The 22288-nt window shown below is 38.8% G+C and overlaps 1 protein-coding gene across 1 annotated transcript in view; it reads right to left on the minus strand.

Annotated features, from left to right (window-relative positions):
- The window catches only part of FAM171B (family with sequence similarity 171 member B), a 66189-nt gene extending 44859 nt beyond the window's left edge, over positions 1–21330 (minus strand). The window contains exon 1 of the mRNA XM_047873541.1: positions 20982–21330. Coding sequence (XP_047729497.1) covers positions 20982–21195 — 214 coding nt within the window. The 5' untranslated portion in view covers positions 21196–21330. The remainder of the gene's footprint in view (positions 1–20981) is intronic.
- Between the last annotated feature and the right edge of the window lie 958 nt (positions 21331–22288).

Raw genomic sequence — 22288 nt, forward strand, 5'->3', positions numbered from 1 at the left:
GTTTCTTGCTTTGCTGAGAAAATCTGTGCCTGACTAGCATGGCTCCCTCTCTCAGTAAGCAATAAATTTAGCACTTTTTGTTTGTTTGTTTCAGACATCAAAGGGTAGCCTCATCCTTTGACACATAGATGCTGTTTCAGGTCTTAGCAGACACAAAACACAATATTTCCCATGTGAAAAAATAATTTCACTAACATTCTTCGAAGCCTAATACTGCTTGCTGCATCTTTCACACCAGTACTAGGTATGACATGAGATCATTTTCCGTAAGTATCATTTTCACTTTGAAAGCTTTGAAAGCAAGATTACTTCATAAATAAAGTAATTTAGGAGAAAATATGTATGTAATTCTAATATTTCTTGAAGCTTACTGGGAACTAAAAACAGAATAAAGTATGTAATACATACGGGTTTTGAAGAGCTTGAAAGATTTAAATTATTTCATCTTATGCCTGTACACAAAAATAAATTCCAGATGGATTAAACACTTAAATATGAACTGAAAAGCTTTTAGAATTAAATACAGAGGGTTTTTAAAATTACATAAGGTTACCGAAAGAATTCTTAAGCTGGATACATAAATATGATTAAGAAATTTTGCTACATCAAAATGTTTAAAAATTTCCACAAAAGACTCTAAAAAACAGTTAAAAGACAAGCTAGACACTGGAAAAAGGAATCTTCAAAAAATATACATAAACTATAAAGACTACGATTCAAAAGATACAGAAAACTACAAAATCAATAAGAAAAAAGAAGACACAAAGAGACAATGCATATAAGACAACTCACAGAGAATAAAAGTAGAAAATTTTGAAAAAAAAATGTTTGGCACCTATCTATAACCAGGAAAATGCAAGTTATACAATTACTTAATTGGACAGACCCAGAAACATTAAAAATGTACACAGCATACGATTTGGCAATTCCATTTCTCTGTATGAACACCATATAAATTCTTAGAGTCATCTAGAAGGAGACACCTGCTAGATTGACCACTATCCACTACATAATAGCAAATTGATAGGTAAAACCTAATTGTACATCAATGTGCCTTATTTATATCATGGAATACTATGCAGTAATTAACCCAAATTAATGAAATGCGAATGTATCAACAAGTCCCCCAAATACGATGTTGAATGAAAAACATCAAACTGCAATATGTATAATATGTACATATATCTCTTATAGATTTTCAAACAAAAATATTGACACCCACTTCAGAATAATTATTATATAACATATAATAATTCTGGATAATGTAGGGTAAAGGAATGAATCTTCAATCTTTATTACCTAAAGAGGGAACAAGAAATCTGAAGCAAATACAGCAAAAAGCTAATATTTGATTAACTTCAGTGGTGAGTACATGGATGTCCAATATATAGAGATCATATTTTTATGTTTGAAATATTTCATAATTAAGATGAAAATGTTTTAAATAAAAGCAGAAGTACAGGAATTTATTCCTACAGTGAAGATGAGTAATTCTAAAAATACAAACCAAAATCTTAGTTTCTATTTCCTGCCTTAAGTTCTACCAGCTAGTCTTCTTTTTGGACACAATAGGAGAAAAAAATTCTATTTCTTTCCAGCCACCCTGCCTTACATAGGTTCTAAAGCTGTGGTGATCAAAAAGCAGATAATTAAGCTATAAACAATCAGAAAATCAGCCCCTTAATAATTGAAAGTCTGTCTCCTCATCCTCCTGTTCCCACAGCACTTTAAAACTCTTGGGGCACTTGGGTGGCTCAGTCGGTTGAGCGTCCGACTTCAGCTCAGGTCATGATCTCACAGTTTGTGGGTTTGAGCCCCTCATGGGGCTCTGTGCTGACAGCTCGGAGCCTGGAGCCTGCTTCTGATTCTGTGTCTTCCTCTTTCCCTGCCCCTCCCCTGCTCATCCTGTTTCTCTCTGTCTCTCAAAAATAAATAAATGCAAAAAACAATTTTTTTTTTAAACTCTAATGGGCATATTATAACATCCTGCCTTGTATTGTATTTATATATGCTTATGTCCTCTCCCCCATAAACATTAGATATCTTGAGAGTAGAAAACTTGCTCTTCAATGTTCTACTATATGCCCATCTCTATTTGAATAATTTTCCATCTTAGAATCTCCATATATCATATTTAATTTTTCACTATTGGACTTTATAGACTAAGAAATTACCATCTCTAAAGTAAAGTTTTCTAATTCTTTCTCTTATGACAAAGACTAAGACAATAGCATAAGCTGCTGTATGTTAAAAATTGAGTGATAGAGGTGCGGCCACCTGGGTGGCTCAGTTGGTTGAGTGACTAACTCTTGGTTTCAGCTTAGGTCATGATCCCAGGGGTTGTGAGATCTAGCCCAACATCGGGGCTCCATGCTCACTGCTTAAGATTCTCTCTTACTCCCCATCTGCGCCTCTCCCCGGCTCGCATCTTCTCACTTGTGCTCTATCTAAAATAAAAAAAAATTTTTTAATGAGTGATAAAATCTTCTATTTAGCCAGCCATCAGTTTAGACATAGCTCTCTTATTAGCCTTTGCCACACCTGTCAATCAGTTTCATCTAACCAATCAAGAAGCACACATTTATTCATTGATCCAACCATTCAGGAAGCTATTACTGTGAACCCCACACAAGTCCAAGGTTAATACTGCATTCCTGCCATTTGCCAGGCTCTGGTAGTTTAGAGAAAAAAAGATCAGTTTGACATGCCTCATTCCTTTGTTTTCAGTTATATTCAAAGAGGACAAAAAATAATTCCTACACTACTTGCTCTGGTTTATTTTTGTCCTATCAGCTTTCCAAACCTTTGTCTGGTTTATTACTTTAATTTAGACACAACACATATATCTAGATAGATAGATAGATAGATAGATAGATAGATGTGTGAGTGTGTGTCTAAATTATATATCATGATATATATATATATCATGGCTAGGAATTTTTAATAAATTCCTGATGAATTCTATTTGGCCTTTATAATTCATGACTTTCTCCTGCTTCCTACTTAGAGAAATAAGAATAGCAAATCATTTCCGACCACTTTTCTCATAATGTATAGTTTATAATTCTATCCCTTTCTTTCATCCCATCTTTTAATGAAAATTGCTGAAATTTGTTTTGTTTGTGAATATTGTTAACATTAGAAATTTTTTAAACTGGTTAGGTGCAACCGCCATACCAATTTGAGAATTCAATCAGCCTGGAATTTCACAGAACACAATCCTCTAGATCTAATCAATATGTTAATCAATCAGCTGCCTCCATTAGGATGTGAATGTCCCTCCCTCTCTGCTGTGGAGCAGTAACTGAGTACTGGAGAGAAACATGATTTACTGCTCCTCTGAGGTATGTATTCAAAAATAAATAAGATTTCATCTGCTTTGCAGAATTCTTTTCTAAGGAGAGTGTTTCAAGACGCACCATTTTAATGGACAAATAATACTCCCCAGCATAATACCAAGGCTAGCAAAAAGAAGGGAGAACTGCAAAACATTCTTGTTTCTTCCATAAAAAAGAAACACTATCCTTTGAATACAAAGTCTTCCAGAGGACCAGAGCCAGTATTCCTTGGCTCATTTGCATGCTGAGGATATTCCAGCTCATGTTAAGATTTTCTGGACAGAAAAAGAATAATAAGAACTACTGTTTGAATTCAGTCTTTCTTAAAAGCCAATTTGTCTTCTTAGCAAAACAAAAGGAATCAATATAATAGTGAAAACTTGAAGCTCAGGGATGATTACCTCACTGTTTTTTGGCTTTCAAGTAGATTTTGCTTGCTTGAGGTAACATTCCAAAAACAATGTTGTTTCTAGATTGTTTTAAAAGAAAAACAGTAATTTTATTCCAAATATACTTTAATATTTCTTATTACAGAAACACATATGCACTTTTAGAGTCTAATTTACAAAGAAACATAATAAAACAATGAAAACAGATTCAGCCTCATTTACTAGAAAGTTGTAAAACTGGCACATTTACCTTTCCTGTCTACCTAGTCAAAACCCTTACGAACATACTATCAAGAACATGAACCAAGACAGAATATTTGTACTGAAATATTTCATTTCCTAAAAATAATCTCTATTAATAAACAGTAATTGGCAAGCATCTGTTAAGTTCCAGGTATTTCACATATATCAACTTAATGCTTAATAACAATTCCACAAGGTACCCCAGTTCCCAAGAGCATACCTAAGGAGGCAGAGCAGATTTCTGCAGTCCAGTTGCCTGAACCCCCAAGCCCATGGTCTAACCACCAAGCCATCCAGCCCTAGAATGATGCCTCTCTTGGTAAGGAAATTAACCACAGATACACGGGTGAATACAGAGAACCCTATACTCTGCCCTACCCAACAACACCTAAACCGTGCTTCATCTCATGCTCTCCGGGGCAGCCATACTGGCCTTCTTATAGGTCTCAAATTCACGAAGGCCCCTTCCTCCCAACATTACAACCATAAGCTAATATTCAGCTAAGCATCCAGTTCTTTACAGTGCCAATAAAAAAGTTTGCCCTCTTTTGTTATGCTTTCTGTGAGAAAGAGGACTTTTGTTTGATAATTATTGAAGACTGATTAATTATAGGTACTCGTTTGCAATGTAGATTTAGAAATTTGTTCTTATAATTCAGAGGCCCTAGGGCAGGATTTTGAGAAGATAAAAAGGTTGTCGTCAGCAATCCCACATCTAAATTAGCACCTTGAAGTGATAGGAAAATGAAGGTGGGAAAAGGAGGGGAGCAGAGAGTGAGAGGCATGAGCTTATCATCATGGACCAAAAAGTGACAAAACTAAGTGTTGATAAGAGGCAAAAATAAATAAATAAAAGTAACAATGGAATGAAACAAAAATACAGGGCAGGGAAAGGGAAGGACTCTGAAAAGCACTCCAGGTTTAAGTCATCAACTCTGGTATAATAACATCATGACTGACTGACAGTTCTCAATCTTAAAGCACCATATAGTATTATTCAGTTCATCATCTTTAAAAAAAACTTAAAAAAATGAATTTTAAGATTTTATGTTATTTTTTAATTTAAATCCAAGTTAGTTAACATATAGTGTAATAATGATTTCAGGAGTAGAATTGAGTGATTCATCACTTACATACAACACCCAGTGCTCATCCCAAGTGCCCTCCTTAATGCCCATCATGAATTTAGCCCATCCCCCGCACCCAACACCCTTCCAGTAACCACACTTTGTTGTCTGTATGTAGGAGTCTTTTATGGTTTATCTCCCTCTCTGTTTTTATCTTATTTTCTGTTTCCCCTCTCCTATGTTCATCTGTTTTGTTTCTTAAATTCATTTCAATACTGTCAGCATCTGTCGCAAACTCATAAGAACACATATTTTTTTTTTAATTACCATGTGTTTGGAGTACGTAGTATATGCCCAGCACTGTGATAGGCATGAGGAGTAAATACATAAATAATAAAAGATACTGAGAGTTCCATAGATATTTCTAAGGATATGGTCATAACATGCTATGAATCAACACACTTTTATTGAGAACTTACTGGATATTAGGCATCCAGATGTAAAATGAGTAAATGAATAGATCTATGATCTGAAGGAATTCAGAAGCTCAAGAGAAAGACAAAAATACACCAGAAAGCTAAAATTAGACACTAATTTAAAACACCATGTTATCAAATACAGAATCACCAGAGAGAGACTGTAAGTGGTCTAGTAGGACAGAAATAATTATGGCCTGGGAAAGCTCCACAGAGAAAGTAGAACAAAGTTAGGTTCTGCTGGAGTTAGGGGTAAGACAGAGGTAGGCCAGTGCCAGTGAGGAAAGAAAATATCTACAACTGTAAATTTTTCCTGGAGTTAGAACTTAGTGCCGGAAATAACATATTGAGCTAGCTATGGGGCTTTTTAGTTAACAGAAATACAACCAGAATTTGCTGAGGTAAGAATGAGAATTTATCAACTCATTCAAGGAAAGGCTGTACAAGCAAAACATGAGGATAACAATTATCTGACTGGATCTTGGGAACGACTGAAACCAGTAACCCCATCTCTGTATACTGGCTTCTTCCTTCCCATTCACAGGCTACTGGCTCTGTCCACATAGTAGCAAGCAAGGCTGATGATAACTCTCAGGTTTTATAGGTTACCATTTCCAACCACCAAACATGGATGGATGGGGGCAGCAAAGGAAAGGGTAACTAAGGGACCAGATGTTCTGCATATGACCGCATAGAAGTTACACGTAAAACAGCTGACCTAGATTGGTGGAAAATGACCAAAGAACAAAATAAATTGGAAGCCTAGCAGAACATCTCATTTTGGAGAGCCACATAACTGACTAAAATGCTCCCTTTATACAAAGCACAGTCCTACCACAACATGGTATACATGTAATATAAATAAAATGTTATTTGCATAATTATAGCAAGCCAAAGTGAAACCTTAAGAATTTGTCACATACAATCTATAAGGTTTCTTTATTCACTTGTTACTTGAATCTCCACCTTTTCCTCATTATTTTTTATACAGCTTACTAAAAAGTTCTTAATAATTATTTTACCATTTCAAAATAATTATTACTTACCCACAGAAAGTTACCTAGCTGTTAAGAGAGGCATGCTAAAGCTTTCAGGGATGAAAAGTCAGGATGCACAGGACTAAGTCTCAACTGGTTCTGCAAAATTGAGTGTTTCGGTGTGTGTGTGTGTGTGTGTGTGTGTGTGTGTGTGTGTAGAAAGATAGATCGTAATAGAAATAAAGCAAATACAACAAAATTTTGACAACTGCTGCATCCTGGTGAAGGATATGTGGATAGTCATTGTATTATTTTTTTCAATTTTTCAGTATATTTCAAAACATTCATTATAAAAAGTTGGAGGGAAGCAGAAGGCTGACAGAAGACTTCAAATTTTAATGACAATATAATGAAAGCTTAAGAAAAGAAAGCAATGTTGCAGGAAGATGCATGCAGTAAGGGCATATGGTCTGAGTTAGAGGGAGGAAAAATAGGGAGACCTAACAGATTATTGTAACAGACCAAACAAATGGAGTGTGGGCTCGGACAGAGAACGTGGCTGTAAAAATAAAACAGAAGGAATGGACACTGAAGACACGGTGATAGATACTTAACAGAACTCATTGAGTGACCGACCGGTAATGGTAAGAGAGGGAGAAGGCAGAATCAATGATGATTCCAGGTTCTGCAGGTCAGATAGTTAGAGAAAGGATTGAATAAATATAATGGGCAGAGGGCAGATCTGCTGGGTTAAGACAATGTCTTCCATTAAACAGATTTATATACTGCCTCTTCCATGTAAATACAGTTCACATTTTGAATGGTGGGGTATGAGGTGGTCTCTTCCTTAGTCTCTGAAAGCCGTGAAAGACAACACAACACACAAGTACCCTGAGAAACAAACACACTGGGGCTAGAGCCCAAGGGAGAACAGCCACAGGCAGCCCATATGCTTTCCCTGGTAAGCCACCTGCTTCAGGGTCTCAATTCCCCTAGCTTGGAAGACTTACAAGACTTCAGGAGTTTAAAGAAATTCAAAAACTGCATTATAGAATGCTTTAAGTGGTAAGAGCAAACTTCAATTATATCCACACAAAATATATCAATGTATATAGCTGAAAGTAAGTGTGATGCCCTTTCTCTTGCTTTGGTAATTTTCAGCTAAATGGCCTCTTGCTAGGAGTACGTCTCTAGATTAAGTTTCATGGAGAAAACCTTCATGAATACATAATATCCCTATCTATTAGGTTTTATAAACTTTCTGATTTAGCAAAAAACCAGGTAACTGCTTTGTACAATTACCTTTCTTAAAAGTCTCAATTCAGATGGTCAACCACAATCATTAACAAAATATATTTTAAATCACTCACTTTTTTCTGGTGGGGTGTGGATATGAAATTTAGGGTCACTGAAGGGGAAAGAAGAGAAGCCAAGTTGTTTTCATGACAGATTTGGGAAATGGCCACCAGGCTGGTACAGATGAAAGAGAAAGAGGTAGGAGACATCAAGAAACAACTGGTCTGTGTTGTGTTCATGTTGAGGACTAACATACGAAGAAAACAGCACAGGAGAGCCTGGGTAGCTCAGTCGGTTAAGCGTCTGACTTCGGCTCAGGTCACAATCTCGTGATCTGTGGGTTCGAGCCCCCCATGTTGGGCTTTCCACTCTCAGCAAAGAGCCTACTTCAGATCCTCTGTCTCCCTCTCTCTGCCCCTTTCCCCACTCACTCTCTTACTCTCAAAAATAAACAAGCGTTAAAAAAATGTAAAAAGAAAACAGCACAGTTTGGTCATGATACCCCAACTGTTTTAATGGCAAAATATTTCACTATAAACGCAAAAGGTACTGATTGCTAGGTCACAGCAGATCTGCACTGAAAGAAATGGGCTTATGTTTGAATTCCTTTAAGAGAAGAGTATGCATCATCAATCTGGTGTCTTCAAGAAATGTGGGCACTGTGGAAGAAGCTACTTTTTTTTTTCTTTTCTTTTCTAAAAGCCTCAAAACAATGAGCCATAAAAGAAATAAAAAAAATTCTAGAGAATACCAAAGATAAAAGGGAATAGAATTATTGTATTGTTATATTATTACATATTATATTGTTCTATTATTATGTTGTTATCAAAGAAGTGGAAAAAAATCTAAATCAAAATAAGAAAACAATTTCCTTCTTTTGTTTTTTACATCACTTTGAAACTCACCTTACATGCGCTGTCTTCCAGGAAACAGGCCCAATTATTTCCCCCCAACCTGTGTGTCTCCACAGTATCCTATACTCTCCGGCACCATAGCTCTTACCACACTCTATTATCATTTATGGTCTCTTTATCTATGTCCCCACTGGGTGTACTCTGTAATCAGTCATGATGAAGTGCCTGGCAAATAGAAATTCAGCAAGTTTTGTTTAAAAAAAATAAGTAAAAAAAAGATGAATGAAATCAGTCACTGTAGGAATCTTATATGTTATCTCTGGCCCCATATATAAATGAGCATAAGTTATATTGAATTCAAGTAAATACATCCCTCTTCCCATGTATTTCTTTCAAACCAAGCATACTCTTGACCCAAAACATATATACTTTGGCCACTTCATTCCGAAAGTCCTACAGCCTTTTCTCTATATTATGTCCTTTTTCTATATACACTCTCTAGAAAAGCCAACTCAAGCCTGGGTATGAAAGAAGGTATTCAATAAACTATTTCTCTATTTGGAGTCATTCAGTTATTCAATAAATATTTATACAGGATACAACCCCAACCAAAATAATTATTGCACCTGGCCTCATCTGGTCTCTAATCTAGAGAAGACAAATATGGAAATATGGACTGGGTGCCTAGCTACAAATCAATCACATACCTTGAACAAGTAGGAGGTGCTTATGAGAGCACATAACAGGAACCTAGCTCAGTTTGAAAAGCCAAAGAAAACCTGTTTAAAAGAAGTAGCATTTAAGCTAATATCTGAAGTTTGAATGCAATAACCCAGGCGAATTGTGTGTGTGTGTGTGTGTGTGTGTGTGTGTGTGTGTGTCAAAGATCATGAGGTACAAAACCTATCACACTCAAGGCACAGAGAACTGAAGCATAGTAATAAAGAGAAAACGAAGCGAAGACTGGAATCATACATCCTGCAAAGCCTTATAGGTGAGGTTAAGACCTTTGACTTGGTTCTAAAGGTCATGGGAAGCTTGATCAGATCTCTACTTAAAAATAAAATAACCAGGGGTGCCTGGGTGGCTCAGTCGGTTAAGCGTCCTACTCTTGATTTTGGCTCAGGTCATGATCTCAGGGTTCATGGCATTGAGCCCAGCTTCAGGCTCTGTGCTGAGCTTGGAGCCTGCCTAAGATTCTCTCTCGCTCACTCTCTACCCCTCCCTTGTTCGCAAGCACTTTCTCCCTCTCTCTCTCTCTCTCTCTCTCTCTCTCAATAAATAAATAAATAAATAAATAAATAAATAAATAAATAAATAATATAACTACTATTGTGGGGGAGGAGATGATATCCATGGTTGCTCTGGGAAATATGGATTTTCAAGCACTGAGAACAGACTGAAGGTGGCCATTACTATGCTAACCTGAACCAGAGTATAAGAATACCCTCAGCCAGAGCAGGGGCAGTGAAGATGGAGAAAACTTAACAGATGAGGAATACTTGGGAGATCGACTCGGGATTTGGTGACTGACTAGAGGAAGGGGAAGGTGGAGAAAATGGCAAGCTTTCCTTCCCTTCATCTTTCCTTCGTAGGCTAGTGAGACACTTCACTGGTTCTTAGTAACAATAAGGAATGGAAGGAAGTTTGAAGAAGGTGGTCAAAAGGTAAAAACTCCCAGTGATAAGACATATAAATTCTGAGGATTATAGTTCATTGGTTTTGAAAAATTTTAAAAATATTTTATTCATTTTTGAAAGGGGGGAGGGGTGGAGAGACAGGGAGACACAGAATATGGAGCAGGCTCCAAGCTCTAAGCTGTCAGCGCAGAGCCTGAACCCACACACAAACCGTGAGATCACGACCAACTGACTGAGCCACCCAGGCACCCCTGAGGATTCTAGTTAAAAAGAACAAAAGAATAAAGGAGATTTTTCTATTCTGGAAGTTGTAGTGAAAAATCAAGAGTCTGGTTTTAGACATGCTTAAACTGAAATACCTATGATATATCCACATAAAGATGTCAAAATAATTGGTGGATATATTCAGGAGCGAGCTCTAGGGAGTCTTAGCATATAGATGGTATTTAAAGCATCTTAAGTGGATGAGATCACCTCATGAGAGGCAAGAGTGGGAAGAGAGTCAGAGAATGTTAAATTAAACGAAAAAATAAACTATTTTTCAATTTTTATGTTTTAGAATATAAAGATACTTTAGCTACCTATATATTACAGTATCAAACATTTGATGGTTGGAATATTAATACTTAAGCATAACTTTTTTAAAAATAACATAATTATTGCATAGCAAACTATTCAAATCTACAGACTTGAGATTGTATTATTTATAAGAAATACTGAAAGGCACCTGGGTGGCTCAGTCAGTTAAGCATCCGACTTTGGCTGAGGTCATGATCTCGCAGTTCGTGAGTTTGAGCCCTGGGTCGGGCTCTATGCTGACAGACCAGAGCCTGGAGCCTACTTCAGATTCTGTGTCTCCCTCTCTTCTCTGTCCCTCCCCCACTCATGCTCTGTCTCTGTCTCTCAAAAATAACAAATAAAAACATTTTTAAAAAATTAAGAAATATTGAGAGGGAAGAAAGGGGAGTACATTGGGCCAGCAGATTTTCATCTGCCTTTGTTAGATCTCTATCTTTAAGCTACTGGATCCATGATGGGCCCCATGTACAGTCCCTGCATAGAGTTCCGGATTGTGAACCAGTCCTTATGTACATGAAGCACAATGATCACAGTAAGACTTGGATTTGTCAGGGACGCCTATTCCTTTTCTACCTCCGTGTCTGTGCCCCATGCTGTTTTCTGAAGCTACAACATTCCAAGTCACAACACATGCTATTATTTATCTTTGGAACATCAGAATGTGTTGAAATACAAATTTCTCCATTTGGATTTTCAAATGAAAGAATTCTGCAATACAAAGTTATTCCTCAAAACAAAGAAAATTCTTCACTCTGCCATTCATCTTCATAGCATCTAACTCTCCCAATGTAATCAGTTATTAGTGAAACTGGGAAAGGCATGAATCAAAAAAGTGAGTAGAAAAATATGGGTTTCAGTGAGTTTAGAAACAATATTAATTTTCAAAGCCCAGAACAGCACTGGTAATGAAAACAGCAAGTTTAATTGCTAGCAGATTTAAATCGCTGTAAGCTGAAATTACTATTTTGACCCCAAAACTGTTTAAAGACCAAGTATTAATGCATGTTTCAGTGGGTGAGGAAAGGCTTAGGTTTTTATAAATGCCTTCTTGGGGAATTAATAACAACCAGTGTACATCCTCATCTGCTAAAATTGATTGAGGTTTATAATCAGACCTGGAGGGATTAGATGACTCACAAAATCATCAGAGCCCTTGTTAACTGAATCTCAGTGACCCTACCCTTCAGTGGAAGAGCCAAGAGCCAAGACGCAGAGAGTTTCTGTGTTGACTGCCAAAGAATTCTGAACAGAGGGTATTTTCAGGTATAAGGTATCCTACCAGTTCATTATATAATGAAAACTGGATATAAAACAATTCGAAGTCATGTGATTTACCAAAAGATATATGTTGCATATTGGTAGCCATTCTACAAATGGAATGGCAGCCATTCCTCAAATGGAATTGAAAAGCCAGAGAATGAAAGAATTGACCAAGGCACATGCATCCTAAGCAACCAGTTCTTTTAAGGGTTAAAGCCTTTTGTCAGGATTAGTTATGCTGCGGTCACACTTACTAATTTTACCCAACACATGTGCACAATAACAGAGAAACTCCACATGTTAAGAACATACAAAACTGTTATTTGAGTATGAATGTTGCCTTTGTTCTTTTCTTGAGTCCACTTACAAAGGCCTAATTAACCATAGCAGGTTTTCTTAACATTTCTGGGGTCAAGGATTCCTTTGAAAATCTTACAGGTACTCCGAATACAAGATAATTGCAGACTACATAATTAATTTCAGGGTGTTCATAAACACCCCACACCCTTCCACTGGCTGCCTAGAACCTCTATTTTAAAAGGTAAAAAGGACAGTGAGTCCCTTATACACACAGGAAGGAAAAAACATTCACAACTTGTAAGTGCTTTTCACTCCCATGAAATTGCTTACTTGACCCCCTCTCCTACTCGTCACAGTGAGCTCTATTACTTCTGACTTCTTTTCTCTTCAGCCTCAGCCTCCAGGCTTCACTTCCTACATTTTCACATCCCACACCTACAAAGCTTTATTAATTCACAAGACTTCTTCCCTACTTGAAATACTGTGATTCAGAAGCAGTTTTAAAATACACATCCTTTTGATTCTTCTCATTCACAAACTTGAGTCAGTTGATAGACAAAGTTTAGATTATAACAAGGATCACTCGACTTAGTCATATTTACTATGAAAGAAATCATCAAATCATTAACTATCAGTTTTTATCAGACTTTGTACCTGCCAGGTGGTACCACAACATCTAAGATGTGGAAGTCTTCTAGCTTATGTCATATACTTTTCAAACATTGCCAGGGCAAAGCACTTAGGGCAAGGTCATTTCTACCATTCTAGTTCTAAGAGCATGGGATTTCAAGAAGACTTATTATAATCTACGAAGTGAAAAATTTTTAATTTTTAATTATTACATATTTTCATAGATCTTAGACACTGCTCCATTACAAACAGCACTGGAAGATCAGATTAGTTGTTTCATACATTACTATCAAATATTTTTCTTGTTTGTGATCATGAATGAGAGTTAAACTCTGATTTAGGAAGTATTAAGCCAAAGCTTTTCTGCTAAAAGTCCAGAGTCTAATAGCTATATATCATACACTGTACTTTGGAAAGTACTTGTTTTATGAAGAGAAGTTATCTGTCTTTAAATGTAAATACTTGGAATACACTAATTCATTTAATATAAATAAGTAGGTGGACTTTTTTTAAACTTCAGGTATATAAATTGAATTGAATATCATCCGTGTTTCATGACACACTCTCATTACTGATCCATGCCTAGTTCGATTTACTTAGTGAAATATTTTTTAAAAATACTACTATACCCACTACCCTTGGAGGCATTTTCCCCCCTTACATAAAAAGCGCAGCCTCCCTGTATTTTATTTTTACAATAAATTCATTTTACAATTCTTTTAATTGTAATGTGTTATTGTAATCATTTTAAATTCTTGTGGTACCTTTGGTAATCTTGTCTCAGTCACCCAGACATTTACAAACAAACTCTACTCATACAAGCATGCAGCATGTTTAAAGTTCTGAAGAAACATAATCCACTTAACTATATAGAGTCATATTTTGACAACTTAATTTCTACCCTTTCCAAAAACATGAGAGCAAGCATGAGTGGAATGGGTGACAAAATCCAGTAAGTCACAAACCCCAAGACACTTCTATTCAACTCCTGGTTATAGTTAACCTGGTAGGAAAAACAAATCATCCATCTATCCATCCTGTTTCTATTTCTGTTGTAATAAAAGAGAGGAATAGGTAGGTGGGAATAAAACTATGGATGGTGGCTTTATTTTAGTTTAGAAAAGCCAATCGATATAGGATTATACAATATCCCTAGAGGACTTACCCCAGAGATAACCCAGGGCCCTCAACGCATGAGCTCTGGTTTGAGCTGGACATTCTACCAGCTTCCAACTAACTGGTCACCTAAAACCCAACTAGCATTTAAGTCCATAGATATGAATCGGTATTGGCTTGGCTATAGAAGTGTTTTACATCTCAACAGAGCTAACAAGTGAATTAAAACTACATACTTTTTAAGTAATTCTCTACTGAACAGAAACAAAACTGGACTAAGTACAATAACTGATAATGCGAGTGAATGTTTAATTTTTCAATTATTTTCTAACTTGTTATGATATAGAAACTTACTTCAGAAAGAAAGCACACTAAATGGAAATTGAAATCTCAGTCATATATAAACGAAATTCATTTTAAATCTTTTTTTTTTTAATGTTTATTTATTTTTGAGATAGAGGGAGACAGAGTGCGAGTGAGGAGGGGCATAGAGAGAGGGAGACACAGAATCCGAAACAGGCTCCGGGCTCTGAGCTGTCAGCACAGAGTCCGATGCGGGGCTCGAACCCACGAACCGTGAGATCATGACCTGAGCCGAAGCAGGACGCTTAACCGACTGAGCCACCCAGGCGCCCCAATTCATTTTAAATCTTAATTTCTGTGCAAGACATAGAGCCTTAACATGGAGATCTTAACAGGCATCATCAACTGAAGCTTTCGAGAAGCATAATACAGTATCAAGGCATGACACAGTCTGGGTTCACTAGACCAAAGAAGCAGATTTGACATGTTAGTAATGGTGGCAAATGATTACCACTTCCTTGAGACACTCTACCCTACATGAAATGAAATTACACATTTCAGGGGCGCCTGGGTGGCTCAGTCGGTTGGGCATCCGACTTCGGCTCAGGTCATGATCTCACGGTCCGTGAGTTCGAGCCCCGCGTCGGGCTCTGTGCTGACAGCTCAGAGCCTGGAGCCTGTTTCAGATTCTGTGTCTCCCTCTCTCTCTGACCCTCCCCTGTTCATGCTCTGTCTCTCTCTGTCTCACAAATAAATAAACGTTAAAAAAAATTAAAAAAAAAAAAAGAAATCACACATTTCAGGCCCAAGTAAAGTGGCCTTTACACTCACAGACATCATCGGCAAGTACTTTAAGAATACTGTCTGGCCCCGATGACACAAACAGTCATAAGAGAATTTAAAAGGCAAAGAATCTTGTATGTTTTAGACATATGGATTATGTGTACACAAAGGCCAATTAAAGAGACCTCTCCAAACAATCTTCAGAGCAAACAGAAGCTATTTCTTAAGCTTATGATGTATTGCATTACAACACATAGTTTTCAAAGTTTTAGAATTTTCCAGGTAACTACTATAAAGTATACTTTTTAACAATAGCAGATGGAACATATTGTATCCATTTCCAAGCTAAGGCAATTTGGACAAAAAGAAATTAAGGCACATTACACTAAGCCAAGTGAATGAATGACAATACTGTAGTTAACCTAGTCAGACAGAACATTGAAAGAGAATCCAGTTCACTATTTATACACTTGGCTGTGGAGGTGTGGCGGGAAGAGTTTCGTTTCAGAAAAATATTTGGTAGTTTTTGTTCAGTCACATTAAAAACATTAGAAAACCACCACTAAAACAAACTGGACTCAAATTCAACACAATGGCATGTGTTTTTCAAGCAGTAATCAACACCAAGCTATAGCACCCTTTGGTTACTAAAATCCTGGAAAGAAATCATAATTGCCCCATCTGGGAACATGGCCTTTAAGGCATGAGTACTTTAGATAGAACAGTCAATTTCTAACCCCATTTCTCCTACTGATTTTTAAATCCATTGGAAGAGAAAAAAGTAAATAAATGCTTTCACGGATAGATTTCCATCAGGTTGTTTAAGTCAATAAGTTTTAAATCAAGTTACTGAATTTAATAGAAAGTATATAGTAATAGTCTATATCAAAGTTCAAAATTTTTAGGTTGATTGTTATTAAGTGTGGGAGTGCCTGGGTGGCTCAGTCGGTTAAGCATCTGACTTCAGGTCAGGTCATGATCTCACGATTTGTGGGTTCGAGCCCTGCATCGGGCTCTGTGCTGACAGCTCAGAGCCTGGAGCCTGCTTTGGATTCTGTGTTTCCCTCTCTCTCTGACCCTCCCCTGCTTGCTCGCTCGCTCTCTCTCTCTCTCTCTCCCTCAAAAATAAATAAACATTAAAAAAAGGTTAAGTGTGGTGGGTTCCAGCTATACAGAAGTGTGCTGGGTTTCAGCAATTCCACTCTGAGGCATTTACATAAGTGATATGAAGACATACCCACACAAAGATTTGTCCAAGAATGTAGCAGCTTCATTTACAATGGCTAAAACTGGAAAAAACCCAAATAGCCATCAATAGAAAGAAGCAATAAACCAAAGTGGAGTAATTCATACAATGGAATAAGACCCAGCAGTAAAAAGAAATAAGCTATTGAACATTCAACAATATGGATGAAACCGATGGAAATTAGACTGAGCTAAAGAAGCCAGACACAAAAGAGTGCCTGCTATATGACTCTGTTTTATGAAGCTCTAGAAAATGCAGAATTGATCTATAAAAATAATTAGAACAGTAGTTGTCTTGGGGTGCCTGGGTGGTGCAGTTAGTTAAGCGTCCAGCTCTTGGTTTTGGCTCAGGTCATGATCTCCTGATTCATGGATTTGAGCCCCGCTAGGGCTCTGCACTGAGGGTGTGGAATCTGCTTGGAATTCTCTCCCTCTCCCTCTCTCTCTCCCACTCTCCCCACTCATATTCTCTAAATAAATAAGCAAACAAACAAAAAAAGAACAGTAATTGTCTCTGGATAAGGGGCAGGGATTGCCTGGGAGGTGAGCAGGAGGGAACTTTCTATGGTGATGTCAAGGTTCTATATCTTCACAGGGGTGATGATGGTTACATGGGCCTATCCATATACCAAAAATACAAAATAGTACAGTTAAGGTATGTACATTTCAATGTATGTACATCCCCCCCCAAAAAAAATCCCACATAGTGGAAATGGGTGGCAGTGTGGGTGAAACAATAACAGCAGAATTCAGTCACTGTTAAAGCTAGGAGACAGGTATGGGCTTTTTTTTAATGCTAGTCTGTTTACTTTCTATATATTTAACATTTTATAAAATAAAAAAAAGGCTAGAAATATATATCAGTGAAATGTACAATCAAAATTTTATACCATGAAAATATATCTCTCAAGAAGCTTTTTCTGTATGCAGAAGACATTTATAAAAATTCACAGAGGTGCCCTGTGTCTGTGCTTCACGTGGAGAATTTGAAATGGAGCTCATTATTTTCTCCAGCTCACCTCGTCCCCACCCCCAGCATGTCTCCCATCTAATGGACCATCAGAGTGAATATGATATGGTTTCTCAACTACCACCAGCCCCCAAATTAATTCTCCCCTGGTCTCTCAAATATTTATTTCTAACAAATACTGGTGCAGATGGAGAAATTCGAGCTGCTGCATACACTGGAGAAAACAATGGATGTGACAGACCTCGACCTCAGTCTTTATTCTCACTACTCTCTGAAGCTGGTGTTTTAGAAGTTAATGAGAAAATGAAAATTCAGTTTTTTTACATCCTGATTATTTCAATCTCATATTCAACTTCTTTAACCTTACTTCCTAATTTCTCAGCAACACAAAGAGACATAAATTTTCAAAATAACAAAATCCAGAGAATACTAATCAAGGACAATGCTTAATTTCTCTATTATGGACTGACAAGGCTCAGTCATATACCAGTCACTAACTATGCCTTATTAGATTTCCAAATTTTGCCTGTAACAAGTTCTATAGTCCCGAGAATCAGAAGCACCAGAGGCAAAGAATAAACTCAAGCTCAATCACAGCTATATAAAGGTATATAAATACCCTCCTAGGTCATAAGAGGATTATAAGTGCACTTGGGTAAAGAATCTTGAGTCCTCTTATTATGTCTTGTCAAGTATTAGTATCAAACAGTTCTCTATGGTCAGAATAAGATAAACACTGAAATTAGCTAAAGATCTAAATTTTATAACCTCTACTTACAAATATTTCTACCTAACATTCCTTTATTTTTACATATCCCCTGCTAAATTCCAGTGAAGAATTTCACAAGGAAATTAAATAGCAAACACTCAAAAGATCCTTGATGCCAGCATTTTTGTTCATTCATTCATTCATTCATTCATTCATTCAACAAATTTATCTATGCCTGTGGGCAACTGATGCTCTTCCAGGTACTAGAAATGTGTATAATAATTTAATAGCAAACAAAACAAGGTTGATGCCCTCACAGAACTTATGTTCTAGTAAGAGGAGGCAAGCTTATAAGAAGGGTTGAGGGTAATAAGTGCACGGAGAAGGATCAATACAACAGGGCATGCAGATTACTCCTTAATATAGCTGGTTAGGAAAGGCTTCTTTGTTACAGCGATGTGCAGCAAACCTGAGGAATGTGAAGTTCCAGAATTCCGGGCAGAGAAAATGGCAAGTGCAAAGGCCCTATCCCAGAGTGGCACTTGGAAAATGAAGAAACAGGGAGCCAGTGTGGCTACAGTGGAGTGAGTTAGGGTCAGAGATGTGGGAGATAGGAGGGGGAGGGGCACTGAGAGGATCTAAGCCCTCCTGGGCCATTTTCAGGGTCTGGGCATCTAGTGTGGAAGAGATGGGAAGCCACTGGAGCACTGTGAGCAGAAACAGTCCTATTTAATGTTTTTAAAAAGATCAGGAGCTGCGAGAGGAGAACAGGCAGTAGCGGAACAAAGGTTGAAACAGAAGACCAGTTCCATCCAGAGATCACAACACGCTCAGAGGAATATTTTAACTCATTTGTTTTTTGGTTGTATTTCATTATACTCCATATTCCAATAACTAAAACTGTAATCAACTGGACTGCTCTCTTGTTTGCCACTGGCTTTGGGGAGTTAGTTTTTGAGGGAAAAGCAAAAGTCAAAAGAGACTACTTTTCAGGCTCTCATTTGACCTACTAGTGATTCCTTTATTTCAGTGGACCTAACAATAGGTAAGTAAGACAAAAACTGCTAGTTTGCAAAATAACCTTTTTCAAAAATATTTTCACAAATATCAGGAAACAGATATTTTAATTTGCAGCTGCACACAAAAGTTCTCATATTATTGCAGTTTTTCATAACCTTTATCACAACATATATCATAGTAGTCAAAACCCCCTTTAACTAATTAATATTCCTGAAATAAATATATAATTTCAATAAATATATTGAAATAAAAATACGTGTCAAACCACGGAGTCCATCAACGCTTTCTCAGAATTCTGTTTTGTGGTTAGTTTGTGAAATGACCCTCATAATGAAGACAAGCTCTCAACTGTGCTTCTACATCTAATTTCTGTAAGTTTAGCAAACAGCATGTTTAACAGCCTCGCCCAAACCCTGTTGGTGGCACTTTCAGTTATAAAAAGCTAGGTAGGAAAACCATCACACAATGCACACCTTTCAGGACTTCTAGCCATGCTTGAGTGTTATTAATTGGTTTAAGAGGGTGTGAGAAACACAAGCCTTCCTGCACACTTCGGTGATTTCATCCTATGTTCCCAGCACTCTGATAAATTAAATCATCCTGTCTGTCATGAATCGCAGCTGGCATGCCTGAGTATTGCTCTTTGATGATGAGCAAGCAGTACAAAATAAGATGCTGATTCCACTCTTCAAAATCTCATTTTCAGCATTTCATAGGTTACCAAGCAGGATTTTAAAAACAAAAACAAATGTCAAAATGCAATTCACTTTGGTTCTGTGGGAACCCAGGCCCACTTGCCAAAAATATCGATAGCTTTTTTCCTTTCTAAATAGCAGGCAGCATCTACAGCAGGGAAGAGCACTGGGGTGGGGGGTGGGGAGAGGCTATTAAAATGGATAATCCAGCTTTCTGTTTACCCATCCAGCTTTAATGGGGGGAAACCAGCCAGGAACTGAGGGATTGTTAGAGCCACACAAACTAGAGTGCATTTCCTCACCCTCATGAATAGTGTCAAGAATCTGCCTCCTTAAGTTCCACTAACAAGTAAGGAGATTCCCCTCTCTGGAGGCAGGCTTTGCTGTAATCACATCACTACTGACTTATCGTATCGTTCCACCTCCCCTTTACCCTTTTCCTTCAACTACAAACTCCGATTCCATTTTGTTTTATTTCATCCTAGTATATTGAAGGCATTCTTGCAAACTGACCTAAACCATTCCTGGGCTAAGAAGAGACAGAAATAATAAAATAAATCAAGATTTCTTTCTCCAGATCTAAATTTAAATAAACCAGGCGGGGCGAGATGATGAAAAGCCGTGTGGGTGTCTATTGCAAGATTTTTCCCGTCTCTAGGAAAGAAAAGAATAAAGAACAGAATGCTAAATGGATTTGGGAACGGAGTGTGTGTGTGTGTGTGTGTGTGTGTGTGCGCGCGCGCGCGCGCGTGCAGTCATTCTTAGGGCAAAGGGAAGAATTCAGGAAGAAGGAAGAGAAAAAAAAAAAAATCAATCGAGGCAGTCATTCACCCCTACCCCCTGCCGACCCCTCCCCACCCTACTGCAGTGCTCTGCGCTTCCCAGAAAGCTCAGCACCCCAAAGGGCAGTTTCCCGAAACCAGAGCACAGCTCGAGTCCTGGACAGACAGTCTGGGGAGATCGGGGAGGTGGGGATGGGTAGGGACGAGCGATTGGAAGTGAGCCGGCCAAGGGAGAAGCGAGGAGGCCAGCGACGCCAGCTGAGATCCCCCACGGCGATGGAAAGGCAGGGCCGGGCTACCGGGACCTACCTGGAACAGTGAGGGTGGAGGATGCCCCCGGCACCTCTGGCCTCTCCTCCTCAGCCTCCTCCCGCTGCCTTTGCTGCTGCTGCTGCTGGATGAGGCTGAGGTCGGATCGGCTGAGCTCGGCTCGAGCGGCCGCGGGGACCAGCCGCGCCTTCAGCAGCACCGCGGCCAGGCCGAGCAGCAGGGTACAAGAGACGCGCCGGCTGAGCCTCGCCATGGCCGAGAGCCAGAGGGCAGCGGCGGCATATTGCGGGGCTCCCGGCGGCGACGGACGCCAGGGCTGCGGGCTCCGGCGGCGCCCGCTAGCTCGCTCCCGCTCGCGCAGTCTGCCTCGCACGCCCTCGCCGGGAGGAGGAGGCCTGGGAGGCGGAGGGGACGGGGGTGGAGGAGGAGGGGAAGTTAGCATCCTCGCGCACGTGATGCGCAGGGCGGGGCGAGCCGGGAGCGGGCGGCCGCGGCTCAGCTGTCACCGGCGGCGGAGCAGCTCGGAGGGCCGGGGCCGCGCGCAGCGCTGGGGCTTGGGGCTTGGGGCTTGGGGCCGGGCGGCGGCCTCCGAGGGGAAAGGAGCGAGAAGAGCCTTTCTGGGGGCTGATCGGCCTTCAGATCCTCCAGCCTTACGGAAACATCGGGAAATTTTGCAGAAATGGGAATAAAATTGCCCCCACCTGGCCCCAAAGTAGAGGAAAAGGTGGTGTATTGATTACTCTCCTAAAACACTTAACGCAGCACCCACCCATCAATTAGCCAGGATCTGTGGCCATTCAGGCTTTGCCGCATCACACCCATCATTGGTTATCCAAACACTTAAACTACAGTTCTACCAATTTTAACTAAACTTCCTCTTTCTGCTCAAGTGGGAATTTCTTTCTTTATTACAAAATATTCCTGATTACATTTTGTGTGATTGTAGCCTACACTTCTCGCTTACTCAAAAAACATTTATTAAATAAATGCACACTAGGTGCTTACTATGTGTCAGCATTCACTCAGGTGCTTGAAATAAGCAAGATACACTCTTGCTTGCATTCCAAGGTTCGCTACCTGTTAGGGCAGGGGAAAATACAAGCAAATTATAATCCAAGGTGGTGGTTACCACTGGAGACGTACGTGCAGAAGGTTGCACTGAGTTTGGAAGAAATTAACTATGTGGTATATGGAAGTCGGCTATGAAACACCAGAGGACCTGGGGTTTTAAGAAGAATAAGAGTTCCATTCATAGATGGGTACAACCAGGTAGTCTTAAAAACAAGGGGGCAGAGGCGCCTGGGTGGCTCAGTCTGTTAAGTGTTGGACTTCGGGTCAGGTCTTGA

The sequence above is a fragment of the Prionailurus viverrinus genome, chromosome C1 (assembly GCF_022837055.1).
Source record: "Prionailurus viverrinus isolate Anna chromosome C1, UM_Priviv_1.0, whole genome shotgun sequence".
NCBI classification, from domain to species: Eukaryota; Metazoa; Chordata; class Mammalia; order Carnivora; family Felidae; genus Prionailurus; species Prionailurus viverrinus.